This window comes from Microtus oregoni, unplaced genomic scaffold (assembly GCF_018167655.1).
Source record: "Microtus oregoni isolate MIOR12 unplaced genomic scaffold, Mior012 000009F_ref0000495, whole genome shotgun sequence".
NCBI lineage: Eukaryota > Metazoa > Chordata > Mammalia > Rodentia > Cricetidae > Microtus > Microtus oregoni.
Genome location: NW_024543068.1, coordinates 38,533,914 through 38,555,206, shown reverse-complemented (window position 1 = coordinate 38,555,206; position 21,293 = coordinate 38,533,914). Strand labels below are relative to the sequence as shown.

Here is a 21,293-nt window from a genome sequence, read left to right as displayed (position 1 = left end):
GAGTCAGGTATGATGCATGGCTTTTTCTCTTTCTTTTTTATATATTTATATCCTTTACTTAAAAATAAACAATACACTTAGGACACAAAAATTGAATATCATAATTAGTTTTTCCATCCTCTGACTACACAAAAGAAACTTCTTACACTATAAAAATAAGCACTTGGATTTACATCAATTGATAGAACTAAAATTTAAAGGACCTGAACTGAATATCACACAATCTGGCCCAGGCTCCGCCAGCTAAGAGAAAAGGTTATACGGACTTAAGGGACAGAACTCATGTCAGGTGTCTTTCCTCTCAGAGCCATCTCAATCCCTGAAACGTATTAAGAATGAGAAAGTTTAAAAAGAATAAATGGTGCATGCCTGCAATCTTAAGATAGCAGAGGGAGTATTGAGAGTTTGAGGCTAGCCTGAACTACAGACTAAAAAAAAAAAAAATGGAAGAAAACAGCAACAAACACAACGTTTTTGGCCCAGGGATGTAGCTCAGTTCACGGAGGCGAAATAAATCTCTAAGTTCTACGCCTGCACATGTAAGACCTGGGCACAGCAGCACATGCCTATAATCACAGCACTCACCCAGGGTTGCACAGAGTTTGAAGCCAATCTAGGGTACTTGGGCCTCGGTCTCACAGAAACACACAAAAGTTAATTTCGGGCTTTTGGATTATGGAAGTTTAATTTATAACTTGATTTAACTGATCCACTCAAGCTCTCTGCTTCACCACTAAAAATGTGGCACTTGAAAAATCGAAGCCTTTGGACCTGTGAGATGGCTCTGTCCTTTCTGGGCTTATGAAACTTGGTGCAGGCTGCCAGACCCAAGGCCGTGCTCATGTTAGCTGGTGCTACCTCTTCTGCCCTTTCAAACTCCATAATAAAATAACAAACAGCAACAACGACTGCCATCACTGCTTTCATTAGTCTGACACTCACATCTTGATTATATTCCAAGAAGACGTGGAAATTCAAATCCTTTCTCAAAATAGGATGTGCTGCCACACGGCACAGGAACACCTCATGCATTGCAACCGTCTTCTTGAAAATCGCCAGATATTCACTAGAAACAACATAAAATTAAAAGTGAACAATGGCATCAACGAGAAGTCATTCCAGCAATTATTCTCCGGAGCATTCTAAATATAAACCAGGAAGGCAGAGACATAAGTCATATCAACAGAGCTTTTAGATGAACAGTTTAGTAAAAATGAAAAACTCATTTCTGAAACAGCCTCATGCTACTTTATTTTAGTATTTATTGTATCTAAATGTTAATATCAAGTCTTACAAACTTTTCTATTATGCAAGTTTATGTTAGGTCACTACCGGGGTATTTGTTTTTTTACGTCTAGAAAAATTATTCGATACAACCTCAATAACTCGAATTTTATATTATTATTGCCTTAAGACAAAAATCTCAATCATATTTTCAGTGTTAATAATTATTTTCATATTTTAACCTAAGTATGTGAGAAAGAGCAACCACAGAGCAACATTTATATTGAAGAAATGTGTTTAAGCTATATTATCAATGAATCCCAGCAACCATATAGCAGCACACAACAGTATGTGTGCGTGTGGGCGAACCAACAAGGAAAAAGCCTGATATTCTTGCTTCAACTTCGTGCATGAAGCATAAGTTTTACATACCAGCACACCAGCAGGCTCAGTGTTGGGAGCAGTTTGATCTCTGTGAGGATAGCCATCAGTGCAGACAAAAGAGAAGGGTGCAGAGGATGGAGGTGGCAGTGGGACAAACCCAAGGCTCTCTGTTATCCAACCCCTAACCAGACCACAAAAGAACCACGATCAGGGCCACTGAAAACAGGGCCTGCAGAATAATGTGCTCTGCCAATTTCCAGCACCCAGGCTTCTCAGCATTAATTACATTAGTCTATGAGACTACTGCTGTACCCGAACCGACTGAACTTTAACGTGTCATTTTACACTTTAACAAAGACCTAGCTTATGCATTTATCTTTTCACAATAACTTCTTAGCATTTAGTAGCATGTGAATAGATGCTTGAAAAAATAAAACAAAAAAGTAAAGAAAATGCACAAGGGAAAAATGGCCAGCAAAAGAGAAATGGAGGTGACAAGACAAGAGAATTTACTCCCTTGGACAACTCCCAGCACACTGACGAGGACCTTGAGTATTCTTTCCCTCACAGGGCCCGCCATCACGTCTTTCTTCTTTTAACTGTGTGTGCACACACGCACCGTGTGTGGGGTCGAGGACAACGTGAAGAGTCAGTCCTCTCTCCACCCTGTGTGAGCTCTGGGGACTCAAGTGCTCTGCCTGCTGAGCCACCCCATTCCCAGCAGTGCCCCAGTGTATCTCTGATCTGTAGTTATGTCCTCTTTTGGTTTTTGCTTATTTTTTTAGACAGAGTTTCTCTGTGAAGCCCTGGTTGTCCTGGAACTCACTCTGTAGACCAGACCTTGATTTACTTGCCTCTGCCTCCTAAGCCACCACTGCCTGTCTACTTTCCCTTTCTTTTTTTTTTTTAAATATTTATTTATTTATTATGTATACAATATTCTGTCTGTATGCCTGAAGGCCAGTTGAGGGCGCCAGACGTCTTTACAGATGGTTGTGAGCCACCATGTGGTTGCTGGGAATTGAACTCAGGACCTTTGGAAGAGCAGGCAATGCTCTTAACCACTGAGCCATCTCTCCAGCCCCCTACTTTCCCTTTCTTTATGAATAAAGTTTTCTTGCTACTTTGAAAAAGTAAAATTAAAAACCAAAAGAGATCCAGAAACCTAACAGGTATCTTTGCTGCAAGCAGCTGGGTGGCGCTCTGACATCACATATCAGATTGATGCTGACCATCATAAGAATTAAAATAATTGGGGGCTGGAGAGATGGCTCACAGGTTAAGAGCACTAACTGCTCTTCCAGAGGTCCTGAGTTCAATTCCCAGCAACCACATAGTGGCTCACAACCATCTGTAATGAGATCTGGTGCCCTCTTCTGGCCTGCAGGCATACATGGAGGCTGAACACTGTGTACATAATAAATAAATAAATCTTAAAAAAAAGAATTAAGGGGGCTGGAGAGATGGCTCAGAGGGTAAGAGCACTGCCTGCTCTTCCAAAGGTCCTGAGTTCAATTCCCAGCAACCACATGGTGGCTCTTAGCCATCTGTAATGAGATCTTGTGCCCTCTTCTGGCATGGAGGCTGAACACTGTGTACATAATAAATAAATAAATCTTTAAAAAAAAAAGAATTAAAATAATTTTCATACCTCCCAAAAGTAGAAAGTTCCAAAGTTTAATAAAAGAGGAAGAAAGTCGGGCAGTGGTGGCGCACGCCTTTAAATTCAGCACTTGGGAGACAGAGGCAGGCGGATCTCTGTGAGTCGAGGCCAGCCTGATCTACACAGCAAGTTCCAAGACAGACAGTCAGAGTTGTTACAGAGACTCTGTACTGAAAAAAAAACAAAAAAGAAAGTTATGTTCCCTTCCTAATATTCTAATAAGGTTTCAGATCCCTCAATCTTCAGAGTCTATTTAAATAATTTAAAGTTCTGACAATGACAGGAGACAACTGTCTGATCCTTTAACACAGGCTGTTATGACTTAACCTGGATATTTCAGTCAGTATGGGGGAACGGTTAAAAGAATGGATATCAGAGAGCGCAGAGAAGGCATCAAAGCAAAGCTAACGAGACTAACAAAACCCCGTCACATACGCTTCCAGCTCCTGCTTCATCTTGGTGAACTCTTCCTTTGTCATCGACCCTTCCCCTTCTCCAAGCTTCTGCAGTTTTTCCCGTGACGCATCAAAGTCAGGTCTTGGTGGTGCTGGTGGGATCTATAATAAACCAAAAATTTACCTGTAAGGAACCATTTCTCTAACATTGTTTTAAGTGTGCACATGCACACAGGCCCAAGCATGTGCAGTGCTCAGAGAAGACTCTGCAGGACTCGGTTCTCCCCTCTCACCATGTGGGACCCAGGGATCAAACTCAGGTTTTCAGGGCTTGGTGGCAGACATGACTACACCTAGTGAGCCATGACAGCTCTAAGTGACGTCTTTCAGCACTGTACCACACTATCTGAAGATGGCGGTTCCGGTACTCGGGAGGCTGAAGTAGAATGGCTGCAAATCTGAGACCTAATACTTCTGAGGACAGCCTTGATTACAAAGTGAAACCCTGCATCAAACAACAGAAACACTATACTGGCCGGGTAGTGGTGGTGCACACCTTTAATCCCAGCACGAGGCCAGCCTGGTCTACAAGAGCTAGTTCCAGGACAGGCACCAAAAACTACTGAGAAACCCTGTCTTGAAAATAAAATAAAAATCCCAGCACTCGGGAGGCAGAGGCAGGCAGATCTCTGTGAGTTCGAGACCAGCCTGGTCTACAGAGCTAGTTCCAGGACAGGCTCCAAAGCCACAGAAAAACCCTGTCTCGAAAAACCAAAAAAAAAAAAAAAAAAAAAAGAAAATAAAGGAAGCACAATACTGAATTGATAATGTCAAAATATAACAAATGAATTAAGAACCAGAAATACCAAAATTGAGATTAGGAAACTTTGTAAAACTAGTTTTACAAATCAAGATCTGTGGGTTCCTTTATATCAAGGAAGAAATATAGTATAACACTGTTTTATTAGTTGTAGCATTGGGTGGCCTACAACTTGCAGCAAACCCTCTCACCTCACCCCTCCAAGTGCCCAGCTCCCCTACTACTGTTTTATTTTGTTTATAAAGTTTTTTTAAAATATTTATTTATTTATTATGCACACAATATTCTGTCTGTGTGTATGCCTGCAGGCCAGAAGAGGGCATCAGATCTCATTACAGATGGTTGTGAGCCACCATGTGGTTGCTGGGAATTGAACTCAGGACCTTTGGAAGAGCAGGCAATGCTCTTAACCACTGAGCCATCTCTCCAGCCCCTATTTTGGCACTGGGATAGTTCTTGAGTGGAGACACAGCCCAGGGATAAAGCACTGTAGAGCAAAGCCTGATGGGTTCAGTTCTTATCCCATGTCCACGCCAGACAGAGGCACACACCTGCAATCCCACGTATATGCTCCACAAACAAACATGTACACACATAAACGTTAAAATTGTCAAAATTTAAGACAGGTCAGATGGTAGCAGTGTGCGTCTTTAATTCCAGCACTCAGGAGGCTCTCTGTGAGTTCGTGGCCAGCCTGGTCTACAGAAGTGAGTCCCAGGACAGACTCCATAGCTAATAAGAAACTCTGCATCGAAAAACCAAAAATAAACAAACGAATGAATGAATTAATTAATTAATTCATTAATTAGACAGTTCTAGCCAGGTGTAGACCTGGTGCACAATTTTAATCCCAGAACACAAAGATACTAAGGCAGAGATCTCTGGGTTTTCAAGGTTACCTTGGTCTACATAGGGAGTTCCAGGTCAGCTACAACTACATAGTGCTGGGAAATAGAGGCAGGCAGATGGATCTCTGTAAATTCAAGGCCAGTCTGCTCTTCAGAGTTCCAGGACAGTTAGGGCTATCACACAGAGAAACCCTGTCTTGAAAAGCTAATAAATAAACAAACAAAACAGGTAGTTCTCAAGCCAGGAGTAAAATATCCCGTATTGGGCAGTTGAGGCATGAGGCAACCACGAGCATCTCAGTAAGAACCTATCTCAAAACAAAACACAAATGAGCTGTGGGGCTGGCAGGATGGCTCAGAGGGTAAAGGCAATTAACAGAAAGCCCCAATACCTAAGTATTTTCTATGGAACCCACATGGTGGAAGAAGAAAACTTACTCCTACAAGTTGTCTTCTGAATTATGGGTATGCTCATACACAAACAATAAACATAGAGTTTAGACAGGCCAGCCAGGGCTGCAAGTGAAGCCCTGTTTCAAAAAAAAGGAAAGGAAAAAAGGTAAGATGCTTAGTGATTAATAAATCGCATGAAAATTTTTTCAACTAAAAAAAAACAAAACAAAACAGCAGCGACACAAATCTATAATCCATACAAGACAGAGGAAGGAAGATCAGCCCTAAGGCCAGTTCCAGCCCAACCTGGATTACAGTAACACCTCAGCTCAAACACACACACACACACACACACACACACACACACACACACACACAAATATTAAAAACAAGGAAACAGCCAAAAATAAAATTAAAAAGGGAGCTCTCAAGTATATAACCAATCTTGGAAGGTTGAGGCATGAGGATGAGGATAGCAAATCGAAGGATAGAAAGGAGAAACAAGAAAGAGTTCAAAGCCAGGATTCTCCACACAGCAAACCCAACTCAGCTTTGGTCATATGATTTTGATTCAAAAGGCAGGTTTGTGCTGTCCTGGGAAGCAGACAGTGTTTTTTTGTTTGTTTGTTTTCTGGTTTCGAGACAGAGTTTCCCTGTGTAGCCCTGACAGGAACTCACTCTGCAGACCAGGCTGGCCCTGCACACAGGGCAGATCAGTGTCTTCTTGTTCAGCCCTCAGAGAAGCTGATGGAAACAAATACAGTGACCCACACCTGGACGATGCACAGAGAGTGAGAGACCGTGACACGCCAGATCCTAACATGGGATGCTTATCAAATCCCTCCTCTCAGGGCTCAGGAACTGTATGGAAGAGGAGACTAGAAGACTGAAGAGCCAGGGGAGATGGATGACAAAGGGAAACAAGGCCCGCACAGGCCAGATGGGGTCCCAGTGGTGAGAGGAAGTAGACAAGAACTCCCACCCTAACCCAGAAGCTACCTCTAATTGATAAACTCTTGGAAAGGAAAAATTAGTTTTCTCCAATGGGTCTCATTAGGTATACAAACCACGCTTAAGTGCAGGTCTAAGTGCAGCAGGAGACGGCACTAGACCTCATTACAGATGGCTGTGAGCCACCATGTGGGTGCTGGGAATTGAACTCAGGACCTTTGGAAGAGCAGGCAGTGCTCTTAACCTCTGAGCCATCTCTCCAGCCCTAGCCATTTACCCTTGATTACAACTTTTTTTTTTTTGATTCAAGACAGGGTTTCTATGTGTAGCTTCGGGGCCTGTCCTGGAACGCTCTCTGTAGACCAGACTGATCCAATTACATCTTTTTGTTTGTTTTTTGTTTTTCGAGACAGGGTTTCTCTGTAGCTTTGGTGCCTGTCCTGGAACTAGCTCTTGTAGACCAGGCTGGCCTCGAACTCACAGAGATCCGCCTGCCTCTGCCTCCCGGGTGCTGGGATTAAAGGCGTGCGACACCACCGCTTGGTGGTCTGATTACATCTTAAGGAGCCTTCCAACCTCTAAGTTTCTGTCCACTTAAACATCCAAAAACAAGTACAGTAACATTCCTCAATTAATTACTCCAATACTAATTATCCTGTTTAGAAGGGCTCATGCCTATAACCCTAACTCGTGAGGCAGAGTCAAGACTGTAGCAGGTTCAAGGTCAGCCTAGAGAATAGACAACAGGGCAAGACTCTAATTTGAATAAACAAAAAAGAATTCAAGGTTAAGTAAAAAAAAAAAAGTAAAACCTTTTCAAAGTAAGACAAGACAGCTCAGGATAAAAGGTGGTAGGCCAGTGCCTAGTAAGTGGCATTTTTACAAATCACATCAATTACTAAAAATGCTAAACAAAACCACATGAGTTTCTAAAACGTTCTTAGAAAATGAAAACTTGGACTGAAGAGATGGCTAGCAGTAAAGATACAAAGTTCTTGCGGAGGAGCCAAGATCAGGCCCTAATACTGGTGGGTGGCTCACAACCACCTCTAGCTCCAGCTCCAAGGGCATCTGATGCCTCTGGCCTCCATAGGCACCTGTGCTGACTAGCACACAAGACACACATATACATAATTTTAAAAAGGGCTGGGCTCAGCAATTTGGTGCTCTTCCACAGGACCTGGTTCCTAGTACCCATGTTAGGCAGCTCATCAATTTCGTGTAACTCAACTTCACAGTGTCTCTTTTGACCTGTGTGGACACCGCCCCGCCCCCCCCCCCACCTATATGCATGCATGCACATTAAAAAAAAGAAAGAAAAATCTTAAGAAAATGAAACCAAATACTCACAATATAACCTGCATAGTCTTCGTTTTCAACGAAGGAATCATGAAGCCAGATAAATTCCTCATGTTGTCGAACGACCGAAAATTCATTTTGTTTAAAATTTGGCAACGAGCTCTGTAAAGACAGCAATTTTCTTGAATAAAAGTAAAATATCCTTGGATCTTGTACTGTTATCACTTAAAAGTTATACTATTAGCTGGGTGTGGTGGCACTCACCCAGAAGTCAAAAAGCAGAGGCAGACAAATCTCTGCGAGCTGAGGCCAGTTTGGTCTACGCAGGGAGTTCCAGGCCAGTCAAAGTACATAGTGAAATAGATGGATGGATAGGCAGGCCGACAGACCAACAGACACACACACACACACAAACCTAGAAATTACATTTATATCTAGGTTCTGTGTTAATTCCTAAAATCTTAAGTAACTTCTCCAGCCTGGTCTGCACAGCCAGTTTCCAGAGGCAGAACTACACATCTCAAAAAAAGAAAGAAAAAGAAAAAAAGTAACTTCCCTAAGTTTGTTTGCTAAAACAGCAGTCAATTTAAGTCAAAATTTAAGTTCCAACCAATATATTACACAAGTAAGAGCATTTCTAAAGAAACACAAAACACTCCCACTTTACCTTCGTGTGAACAGTGAACTTGACCTTATCCCTTTCACTAAGAGCATCCGAAATGTCCACTTGCAGAGCAGCATCACTTTGGAGATCAACATTTATTGCTTTAAGCTAAAACAGAGAAAGCACATCGTAAAGAAAATTTGTCTCAAGGGAGTGGTGGTAGCGCATGCCTTTAATCCCAGCACCCGAGAGGCAGAGGCAGGCGGATCTCTGTGAGTTCGAGGCCAGCTCTACTGAGCTAGCTCCAGGACAGGCCTCAAAACTACAGAGAAACCCTGTCTCAAAAACCCAAATAAATAAAATGCAAAAAAAAAAAAAAAAAAAAAAGAAGAAGAAAATCTGTCTCTATTCTTTGTGGATGTGCCTGAGCGTACATATGCGTCACGTGCATGAAGGAGCCCAGAGGGCCACAGGGTCAGAGGAGGATGGAGGATCCCCTGGAACTGAACGAGGGTCCTGTGCAAGAGCAGTAAGTGGTCTTAACCGATGAGCTGTCTTTCAAGTCCCATTTTCTCTTTTTTAAAAGACAGATACATTGGCCTCAAACTTGTGATCCTTTTGTCTTCTCCTTCTGAGGGCTGGAATTAAAGGTATGCATCATCAAACCTGGCTATGTATACTCTTAATGTAATTTCATTTTTCTTCCATGATAAAAGAATACAAGGCCAAAACAGAAAGATCAGGCCATGAGCTCTCCTGTAGTCCCCACACAAGAACGCTGAGGCAGAATCATAAATACAAGACCAGTTTGGTCTTAGATAGATCATAGCTATTAGATTTGGTCATAGCTAGATCCCATCTTAACCTCCACCATCAAAAATGTAAGGAACCTTTCTACTTTTTAGCTTGTTTCTTAACTCATGCCCAAGCTGCTTTTAAAATAACTACTGTTTCAGGTTGACTAATGGCTCCTAAAAGTATCTCTATCCAAACCTGCAATCTCTGAATGGGCTGTATGTGGCCAAGAGGCCTTTGCAGATCTGATTCAATTGAGAGTTCTGAGATGAGGTTATCCTGGCTCATCTAGGTATACCTTAAATCTATAAGGACAACAACCCAACGTGGTGGGCCCAGCACTCGAAGCAGAAGTGGGTGGAGCTCTGTAAGTTAGAGGCAGGCTGATTTACAGATCAAGTTTCAAGCCACAATGGCTATACAGTTTTGAGATATTGTAAACAGGACCAACCAGTTCAACCGAGAGAAGGCAGCGTGACTGCGAAGAACAGAGCATTGCAGCCATCAGCAAGGACTGATGGCTGCTACTTCCAGGTTGAAAAGAGAAAAGACTCTACAGGACTCTGGAGGGGACGATACCTGGGTTAGTGCTGATTTATTTATTTTATTTGTTTATATTTTATCTGAGTGCTTTGCATGTTTACCTGCAGGCCAGAAGAGGGCACCACAGATGGCTGTGAGCCACCATGTGGATGCTGGGAATTGAACTCAGGTCCTCTGGAAGAGCAGCCAGGGCTATCAACCACTGAGCCATCCCATCCATCCTAAGGCTGATTTCTAACTTCCAGGATTATAAGAATAAACTGTTGTTTAATCCATTTACGGTAATTTGTTACAACACCCAGAGCAAAGTAGTATATCAATCATATAGTTTTTGGAATAACTTTACATTTCTCTATTTTATGTTTTGTTTTAACCTGCAGGCACACACACAAAAGCATAAACTGTGGGTGAGTGGAGTGGAGTGGGGTATGGTGTCAGTCAGGGTTGATCCCGGCACATGGTAAGCAAGGGCTCTACTACTGAGCGACACCCCCAGCTCACATTTCCTCATCTGTCCTGTCTTCACTGCCTAGATTAGTGTGTCCCAAACACAACTGATAAAAACCAAACTGACACCAGGTGTGGAGGAGAACACCTGTAATCCCACAGACAAAGGTACAACAGCAGGGAGTTTAAGTCTGGCTTAGGTTACATACTGAGCAATGGGCCAGCCTGAGCGCCAATACAGGACCCTGTCCCAGAAAAGATTACTCCGAATTATTAATTTTTTTCTTTCACTTCCCCTTTCTATACTAAATGCAATGCCTTTTCCCTATCACACAATGAATATAGTCCAGTGAGTCCCAGTCTTCCTAATGCTGTAACCCTTTAATACAGTTCCTCACACTGTGGTGACCCCAACCATAAAATTATTTCTTTGCTGCTGTTATAAATCATAATGCAAATATCTGTGTTTTCTGATGGTCTTAGGCAACCTGTGAAAGGATTGTTCAACCCCCAAAGGTGTCTCAACCCACAGATTGAGCAATACTGATTTAGTCTATGATTCAAATTTTTAGATAGAGTTTACATATAATATGTAAGTCTTAAAATTAATTTGAGGGGCTAGAAAGATGTCTCAGAGATTAAAAGCGCTGGCTATTCTTCCAGAGGTCCTGAGTTCCATTCCCAGCAACCACATAGTGGCTCACAACCACCTGTAATGAGATCTGGTACCCTTTCCTGGTATGCAGGCAGAACACTGTATACATAGTAAATAAATAAATCTATTTAAAAAATAATTTGAAGTCTTAACAAACAACATATTGCAAAACGTCAAACTGAAATAATGAACATTTCTATTACTTCCAGAGACTCCCTTTGTATCTCTTTAACAAACTTAACTTTTCTGCTTATTTTCTTGTGTGGCTTATGCCTATGTAGGGAAATGCTTGTGCTGTGAAGAGCAAATGTCAATGTCAAGTGTCATCCTCTGTCACTCTTCACTATATTTTGTTTTGCTTGAGATAAAGTATAACTGTATAACCCGGGATACACTGGAACTTGCAATCCAGATCAGGTTGGCCTCTCCCTCCCAAGAGCTAGGATTAAACGAGTATGACACTATGCCCAGCTCATAATTTTTGAGATAGAATCTCTCACGGAGCCGGGCGGTGGTGGCGCACGCCTGTAATCCCAGCACTCGGGAGGCAGAGGCAGGTGGATCTCTGTGAGTTTGAGGCCAGCCTGGTCTACAAAGGGAGTTCCAGGACAGGCTCCAAAGTTACAGAGAAACCCTGTCTCGAAAAAAAACAAAAAAAAAGAATCTCTCACCGAACCTGAAGCTGGCAGTTTCAGCTAGCCTGGATGGTCAACCACCTCCTGAGATCTGCCTGTGTCCAGCTCCCTGGTACTTAGTCACAAACATATACTGCCATGTCCAACGTGTTTTTTCAGCAGGCTCTGAAGATCTGAACTGAGATCCTCATGCTTGTGTAGCCAACACTCACATGGTGGGTCATCCCCCAGTCCTAGTTCTTGACTTTCTAACATTTCTGTTACTTCTTTTTTCATAACTTATTAAAGCATTATATATTTTACTAATGCCTTAACAGTTATTAATTCAATCTACCATGTCTTTTTCACGCTTTTAAAAGCTGAGTTCATTACTCATTCCAAAAATAAAACCTAGTTCTAGAGTTGATCTCAGAAAGTACATACCAGTTGGGTAGTGCGCGCCTTTGATCCCAGGATTTGGAAGGCAGAAGCCTGTGAATCTGACTGAGTTCAAGGCCAGCCTGGTCCAGGGCTGCGCAGAGAAATCCAGACTTGAAAAACTAAGGGGTGGGGGCGGGGGCAGGTGGAGTATGAAGCAATCTCCAGTGCTGAAACTGTTTTCAGCTCTTCATGACACAAAGAGAACCCCGACTTCTTTCATGTATATCATCAGCAATACAAAATATCAGCCAGAGTGTTCCTTCTAATTCTTCCTATAGTTAGTTTCTACATTCACCTACACCTCAATAATGACTTCCCAGTTCCTGAGCACACAGAAAAGCAGACATAAAGAATTATTTTGCGGGAGGGAAATGGGAGGCGGTGGGGAGGAGGAGACAGAAATCTTTAATAAATAAATAAATAATAATAAAAAAAGAAAAGAATTATTTTGCTTGACAGTAAGTTGCACTTCACACACATAAGACTTTTTTCTTTTTCTTTTGGTTTTTCGAGACAGGGTTTCTCTGTAACTTTGGAGCCTATCTTGGAACTAGTTCTTGCAGACCAGGCTGGCCTCAAACTCAGAGATCCACCTGCTTCTGCCTCCCAAGTGCTGGGATTAAAGGTATGCACTACCACTGTCCAGCAAGACTTGTTTCTTTTTTCAATTCCTGTTAATAATAACCAAGATAAATAACATAAAAGCCAGTCTCTACAATGAAATTCCCTGCTTCCTTACCTCAGGTGGCAATCTATTATAAAGTAAAATCCCTCCCACATCAGCACAAGATTTCACTGAAAGTCTGTTTGCCAAATTGCTTCAATGCATTTTTTCCCCTGGTTTTTGAGACAGGGTTTCTCTGTGCAGCCCTGGCTGTTCTGGAACTCACTCTGTAGACTATGCTGGTCAACTCAGTCTCTGCCTCCCAAGTGCTGGAATTAAAGACATGCACCACCACCACCTGGTATTCAGTGCATTTTTGTTTGTTTGTTTGAGACAGGGTTTCTCTTTTGTTTGTTTGTTTTTATTGAGCTATATATTTTTCTCCATCCCACTCCTTTCCTCTCCCCTCCCCTTCTACCTTCTCCCAAGGTCCCCATGCTCCCAATTTACTCAGATCTTGAGACAGGGTTTCTCTGTAGCTTTTAGACCTGTCCTGGAACTGTCTCTATGAACCTGGCTAGCCTCAAACTCAGGGCTGCCCTGACTGCGTGTGTCACCACTGCCCAGCTTCAGTGCATATTTTTATGATTTAACATACTAAAATAGGCCTTTCAGTTAATGACAAAACTACATTTTTTTTTTTTGCTTTTTCGAGACAGGGTTTCTCTGTGGCTTTGGAGCCTGTCCTGGAACTAGCTCTGTAGACCAGGCTGGTCTCGAACTCACAGAGATCCACCTGCCTCTGCCTCCCGAGTGCTGGGATTAAAGGCGTGCGCCACCAAAGCCTACATTTTAATTATATTTTTTTGTATTACACTAAAAATTTTCAGTCATTAGACTGTATAAAGCATTCTACTGTAAATTTAATGTTAATTACATAAATTATACAAATTTCTCAGGTACTCTTTTTCCATTCCAGGGGCGGGGGGAGCTAAGGTTTTATTAAGGGAAAGACTTAATGCAGACAACCTGTGATCATCAACATTTAATTAAACTTTCGCAATTAGTGAGTTCAGTTTGAAGAACTTCTTAATTAGACTTTAACTGGTTTAATCTTTATTTGGACCAATAAACTTTGTACTTTTTTTTTTACGAGACTGAATAGGTTAAATATTTTGTGTTGCTATTCATAAGAAAGACAAGGACACAAAATGTGTATTAGGCAACAAAAATATAGTAACATTAAAAGTAATTTAAAGGCAGGGAGGTGGCACACACCTTTAATTCAGGCACTGGAGGCAGAGCCAGGCAGACCTCTGAGAATTCCAGCCTGGTCTACATAACAAGCTCAGCCTAAAAAAATACATACAAACAAATAAATAATATAAAAATCGGAGAGATGGCTCAGGCACTTAAAGAGTAACGACTGTTCTTCTAGAGGACAGGAATTTGATTTATAGCACACGATGGCCCACAACCAGTGATAACTCCAGTCCAGAGTTGGCTTCCGAAGGTACCTGCACTGCAGGCACTTGCACAAGCACAAGTGTGCCCGTGTGCACACACGTAAAGCTTATAATACTAATGATGATAATCGTTTAAAGACCCTAAGTCAAGTGTAGTGGTGCACACAACAGTCTCAGTTCTTAGGAGGTGGAGTCCTAGCAGCAGAAACTCAAGGCTGTCCTTTATCTACAGGTGAAAGGAGGGCCAGCCTGTGACCCTGCCTCAAAGCACCAGAGCATGAAAAAAAAAAGATGGTGACCAGTTGCTGGCTGGTTAATTCTCCACTTCTAACTGCTCAGAAAGAGACACTCATAGGTTGCTGAGATGGCTGAGTGGATAGAGGTGCTTGTTGTCCAGTCTGATGACCTAAGTCTGATCCCTGGAACTCACATAGAGGACGGAGGACTTCCAGCAAGTTGTCACACACGTGTGTGTACACACAAGATAACGCGAGCCTGATGACCTATTCCTGGAGCCCATGTAAAGGCAGAAAAAGAGCCAACTTCCAAGTTGTCCTCTGACCTCCACACTTCCAGTAACAATAAAAGTCTTAAAATTTTTAAGAGTAAGTATTTCCAAGGTGAAATTAAGTTGGCCTCAGTGACTATTCTGATATGAGGATGAAATATACATATGATTCAGAGGTTCTCTGCACAGCTGGAAAATGATTCCACTAAGATAAGGAACATAGAGGAGGAGCAGGACTGAGTCCAGAAGAGTCACTCCACCTACAGTCATTTTTTATAATTAAAACCACATGCTAAGTGAAGTAGGCCACCACTGACATGCACTGCACAACAAAACAGCATGCTTCCCGTTCAAACGGCTTGTTTGTTTATTACTATGTGACTGCTCATTTCTCCACACGTGGCTTCTGAAGCGGGGGGTGGGCGACTGACGACATAAAGTCAGCCAATAGTTTCCAATACTGTAAAGCTTTGTTTTGTTTATTAACTTTTTGGGGGTATGGAAGCACACTGATAAGGTCTCGCTCTAGCTCAGGCTGACCTCAAGTTGGTCATCCTTCTGCCTCAGTTCCCCCAAGAGCATGGCTTATAGATGTGTATCACCATACCAGCTTATATTATTTTATTCTTTTTAGCTGCCATAACATATTTTCTTCAAGTCATAAGAGCCTGTCCTGATAAAAATACCATAATGAGCTGAGAGTAGAGGCCTATGCCTTTAATCCCAGCACTCGAGAGACAGATTCAAATGGACTTCAGCGAGTTTGAATCCAGCCTGGTCTGCATAGTGAGTTCTTGGACAACTAGGGCTGTTATACTGGCTTTAGTTTTCCCTACTTATTGCTCTGCATGTCTGTGTTATTTCTGGATCTCTGATGTCTCTTTTTGCAACAAGGATCAAACATTCACTTTAGACCTCTCTCTAAGACTCCTCTTCAAAAGCTGCATGTCATGGTGTTCACAGGTAGGCCCAGTACTTGGGAGGAGGAAGCAGGAAAACCAGGATTTGGGGGGCTACATAGGGACCTATCTGAAAGACAACACAAAGAGACGGGGTGGGGGAGGAGGAGGGGCTGCAGTGGGTCAGTGGGTAATGGAGCCAAACCCGCATCCCCATGTGGTGGAAGGCTGTTCTTTCCCCCACACGCGCATCCCACACACAAAACAAAGTATGAAAGAAAAAAAAGACATTTACTTTTTTAAAGACTGAACAAAATGACCTCCATCAGTGGTTCTCAACCTTCCTAATGCTGCGACCCTTTAATACAGCTCCTCATACTGTGGTGACCCCAACCATAAAATTATTTTGTAGCAGCAGGGCAGTGGTGGTGGCGCACGCCTTTAATCCCTGCCCTCAGGAGGTAGAGGCAGGAGGATCTCTGTGAGTTCGAGGCCAGTCTGGTCTACAGAGCAAATTCCAGGACAGCTAGGGCTACACAGAGAAACCCTGTCTCGAAAAACATAAAGAGGGAGTGTGTATGTATGTGGGGCACATGTGTCACGGCATACAAATTGAGGTCAGAGGACGATGTGGTCCCTGGGGATCGATCTCAGGTCATTGGGCTTTGTGGCAAGCACATCTCCCTGCTGAGCCATCACACCGGGTCCCCTGTGAAACCTGTGTTCCTTACAGTTGAGAAATTTAAAACGGAAGAACTTTAGTAGTATGGGGTCACATAACCGTATTCTTGAAATACTTTTGGATCAGGTTAATTGTGTTAGTATATGCCTGTAATCCCAGCATTTGACAAGAGGATTGCCTTGAGTTCTAGGGTAGACTGCGGTACCTAGAAAGTGCTGGGGTCAGCCTAGACTACAAATAAAGTCCTTTGGGAATCAAATGATCCTTTCATAGGGGTTGCCTAAGATCTTTGGAAAACAGACATTTGTATTACGATTCATATCAGCAGCAAAGATATGGTTATGAAGTAACTATTTTTTTTTTTTTGAAACAGGGTTTCTCTGTGTAGCTTTGGAGCCTGCCCTAGTGCTCTAGGAGCACTGCCTCTGCCTCCTAAGTGCTGGGATAAAAGGTGTGTGCCGCCACCCTCCGCCACACAGACTCTAAATAAGTCAATGTAAGCAGAGAGAGAAGAAGGCTTCAGCTGAAGAAGTATGCCCAGCACCACCACGCACCACCACGGGGTCTGGCTGTACCTGCTGACCCATCAGCTCCAAAGCCCCAACATCAGGAAGAACCAGACAGGTGCTCACCGCCACCGTTACATCCCAAAACATGTCCTCTCTTTTTAGAGATTTAGGCTTTCTTTTTTTAAAACATTTTACTTTTTTGCCTGTGGGGTGGTAGTAGTAGAATAGATGGACATGAAGGGCAAAAGTGGGCAACATGTAAGAATTGGTTTTCTCTTCTTCATCATCAGACGCGAGGGATTGACCTCAGACCTTCACCCCTGGTAGAAAGTGCCTTAACCCACTGAACCACCTTACAGTCCAAAATTTCTAACTCATGATGGTTTTTTCTTATTAGGTGAGGGAGCTCAAAGCCAATCTCATCCCCGTGCTGGGCAAGCTTCTACCATTGACCTACACGTCCAGCCTGTTTGTCTTCGAGTTTCTTTTTCTACCTTCATACTAACATCTTCACCTAGGGTGGACCCCTCTTACTCTCTGGATTCTTTCTCACTTTTCAATAGTAAATCGACTTTGCTCTACTAAAAACAAGCAACCTCCCACAATAAACCCCTGGTCAGCTGCACTTCGCTTCCTCCCCTCTAATTTATGACATATGAAAAACTCTTGGACATAAATATCACTTAAGCACTTCAGTTCTGTAAACAAACTTTGCAAAGGCAAAAAGCGACCAACACAAATTGTGCATTAGGAAATATTCCATTTTTTGACTTAAGAAAGTATTATTTAAAAAGTTAACACATGGCCAGGTGGTGGTGGTGCATGCCTTTAATCTCAGCACTCAGGAGGCAGACAGGCAGATATCTCTGTTTAAGCCCAGCCTGGTCTACAGAGCAGGTTCCATGACAGGTTCCAAAGCTGTAGAGAAACCGTGTCTCGAAAACCAAAGCGAGGGAAAAAAAGTTACCACTTCGATGAACGACTTCTGTTTGTTTTTATATGGAAGACCACAAAAGATAGTTTTAAATCTAAACAAAGCTCTATGCTTTCAGAAAATCTGTTTAACTGAACCAAAACTAATCTCATCTCATCCACAACTGCTAGTTCCTTCTATTTTCTTTATTTTCCAGTACCAAGGATTAAGGCCAAGGTCTCCCACTTGCTAGGCAAGTACACTCACTCACCACTGACTTTTAACCCTAGTCCCTTTCCTACCTTAAAATCCAAAATACACCAGGCAGTGGCACACACTTTCAATCTTACTACTGAGAAGGCAGAGGCAAACAAATGTCTCCAAGTTCCAGGCCAGCCAGAGCTACAAAGTGAGATCCTTTCTCAAAACATGAAACAACCCAAATACAGTTAATAAATTCTGTCTTGTCCAAAAATTGCATATCCATATATTACATATAAACATTGTTTTGGAGTTATCTGGAAGTGAAGTTTTAAGGATGCTCATACGTGATGGGAGGGAGTTGATTCATCATTTACAAAAGCATCTGGCTGCTACTCTCAAGTCTCCCATGATGAGTCTGTACCCACTAAGAGTCCTTCTGAGACTCCTCAGAGCTCACATCCCATGCTCGTGGGTGTGCCTGTCTGTCTCTTTCTCAACCCTCATGCTTAGGCCTATATTAAATATCTTTATAAACCCCATCTTGGGCCTGCAAGATGGCTCAGTGAGAAAAGTGCTCGCGAGGCAACCTTGCAACCTGGGTTCAGACCCAGAACCCATGGGAAAAGTGGGAGAGCTGACTCTACCAGGCTGTTCTCTGTAATGGGTACACATACAACACAAGCAGAGACTATTCGGAGAAAAGGGATCGGCAGTAGCATGTGCCCTCCATGATAACGAATGTTACAGACTCTGCTTCTGGGGCTGGGGTGGTGACCTCAGAAGTTCAGAGCACACTGCTTTTACAGACCTGAGTTTGGGTTCCAGCATCCACAGACTGCTCATAACCACAGGAGCTGCAGCTTCAGGGGACCTGATCCCTGTGGCCTTTACAGGCCCTTGCACACAGGTGCACCTACCCACAAAATTAAAAATAAATCCTTAAGCTTCTGTCTTTCCAGGGTCTTACTAGGTAGGCCTTGCTTACTTGGAACTGGCTATATAACCCAGTCTGAACTCTAATTAAGAAAGACCCATTCACCGGGTGGTGGCGCACGCCTTTAATTCCAGCACCTGGGAGGCAGAGGCAGGCAGATCTCTGTGAGTTCGAGGCCAGCCTGGTCTACAAGAGCTAGTTCCAGGGACTGGAGTCAGTGGTTAAGAGCACTGACTGCTCTTCCAGAGGACCCGGGTTCAATTCCCAGCACCCACATGGCAGCTCACAGCTGTCTGAAGATCCAGTTGCAGGGGATCTGAACCTTTACACCAATGCACATAAAATAAAGTTAAATAAACCATAAAAATATTAAAAAAAAAAAGAAAGAGCAAGTTCCAGGACAGCCTCCAAAGCTACAGAAAAACCCTGTCTCGAAACACCAAAAAAAAAAAAGAAAAAGGAAAGAAAGACCCATCATTCACCTCTGCCTTCTAGAGTGCTGGGATTAAAAAGCATAAGCCACCTTGACCTAACCTCTTAGCAATATCCTGCAATGTTTGTAGAATCTACAACATCAACCAACCCCTGTATCTCTCACATTGTCTAAGATAGACAACTAAAAGCAAAACAGAAAAGGAAAGTAAAAACTAGGTTGGGTGGCATTTACCTATGAATACACACTTGGGAGGCAGAGGCAGGAAAAACGTCTTAAGGTCCGGGTCAAACAAGGCTACGTGGAAAGTTGTCTCAAAAAAAGCGGGTAGTGAGCCGGGCGGTAGTGAGCCGGGCGGTGGTGGCACACGCCTTTAATCCCAGCACTCGGGAGGCAGAGGCAGGCGGATCTCTGTGAGTTCGAGGCCAGCCTGGTCTGCAAGAGCTAGTTCTAGGACAGGAACCAAAAGCTACAGAGAAAACCTGTCTCGAAAATCAAAAAAAAAAAAAAAAAGCGGGTAGTGGCTGCCCAAGTAATCACAACACTTCAGAGGCAGAGGCAGGTGGACATTTTTGTGAGTTCGAGGCCAGCCTGGTCTACAGATGAGTTCCAGAACAGGCAGGACTATGGAAAAACCATGTTGGGGAGTGGAGGGGAGTCTAAAATGGTAAAATGGTGACAGTGGTCATTTATCGGTATCAACAGTTTTCAATACTGCAAGCACTCCCACAAGGCACTACATACATTGCTACCCTTCAAAGGCAAACGGTGCAATGGTGGGGATGGAGTGGGAGGGAGAAATCAGAGCTTTAAATTAGGGGCAGGGATGGGGAAACAGCAAGGGATACAAACTTTCAGTTTCAAGTTCTGGATACTTAATGTACAGCACAGTGATTAATAATAATGTATGCTTGAAACTTGCTGAGAGTAGGCCATGTGTTCTCAAAAAGAAACTGAAGGTGCCTGGACGAGGTATATACTAATTAACTTGACAATGGTAATCATTTCACAACCTCTACTTGCATCCAAATATCACGCTGTACACTTTAAATATATAAATTATTATTTTGTGAGTCACACCTCAATAAAGCTAGAGAAAGAAAACAATATCCAGAGAACCCCGAAAAGGATGGGTTTACCAGAAAAAGTAAAGATACTGAGGGCTACCGGTTGTCTGCAAAATCTGTGCACCGCTGAGATTTGCTGATCGCAAAAAAAATTACAAAAGGGTAAATTTCGACTAAATCCATACCATTCAGCAAAGAAAAGAGGAACGGGGATTCCAGGAAGCCACCGAAAGGTTCTGACAGTACCACCGGGAAAGGGGGCGTTCCAAGCCGGCCTGCACCTTGGCCACCCCACCTGCAGCGGGGCCTGGGAAGAGCAGGCTCAGCACAGGGTTGGATCGCCCGCCCAAGGCGAGCAAGCAGCACCGAGAAGCGCACGACCCCGGGAAAGAAGAGCTGCTGCAGAAGGGCGGGGCGCGCGCCGCCGAGGTCGCGAGGGCGCCGCCGGGCAGCAGCGCAGCAGCCCGGACCCCTCCTCAGGCCACGGCGGGGAAGGAGCGGGGCTCCTACGCGACGGAAAGCACAACTTACTCCGCGGTCTTCCTCCGAGAGGAAGTCGGGGCCGTCATCCAGGCCTTCCTGTGGAGCCCGCCGGCCCGGCGCACCGGAGGGGGAGGAGGGGAAAGGGGAGACACAAAGAGAGACATTAGCGCCCGGCCCGCGCCGTCCCCGCGCCCGCCGCCCCCACCGCGCGCCCCGGGTTCGGCGCCGCCGTGAACACCCACCATCATGGCTGCTTCCAGTCCGGGGCTCGCGCAGGCGCACGAGCGAGGCCCAGGAACAAGCCGGCCGCGCGGGTGGGGCGGGGGCGGAGCCTATTCCAGGCCCGCCCCCTCCAGGCCCGCCCCCTGTCATCAGGAAGGTGGAGGGGTGGGGGGCGTCCCTGAAGGAGAAAGGACTCTGGATCGTTTTCGCCGGGCGGGACGGCGGGGCAGCCCCGAGCCAAGGTAGCCGCTTGCTGCTGGCTAGCTCAGGCTTGGGAAGGCTCCAGGGCCACC

General features: G+C 43.9%; 1 protein-coding gene across 1 annotated transcript in view; it reads right to left on the bottom strand.

Annotated features, from left to right (window-relative positions):
- The window catches only part of Snx6 (sorting nexin 6), a 39,747-nt gene extending 18,662 nt beyond the window's left edge, over positions 1–21,085 (bottom strand). The window contains exons 1-6 of the mRNA XM_041658607.1: positions 21,021–21,085; positions 20,827–20,874; positions 8,645–8,749; positions 8,029–8,139; positions 3,707–3,828; positions 943–1,066 (exon numbers count right to left, since the gene is read on the bottom strand). Of these exons, the coding sequence (XP_041514541.1) occupies positions 943–1,066; positions 3,707–3,828; positions 8,029–8,139; positions 8,645–8,749; positions 20,827–20,874; positions 21,021–21,026 (516 nt within the window). The 5' untranslated portion in view covers positions 21,027–21,085. The remainder of the gene's footprint in view (positions 1–942; positions 1,067–3,706; positions 3,829–8,028; positions 8,140–8,644; positions 8,750–20,826; positions 20,875–21,020) is intronic.
- Positions 21,086–21,293: the final 208 nt, after the last annotated feature.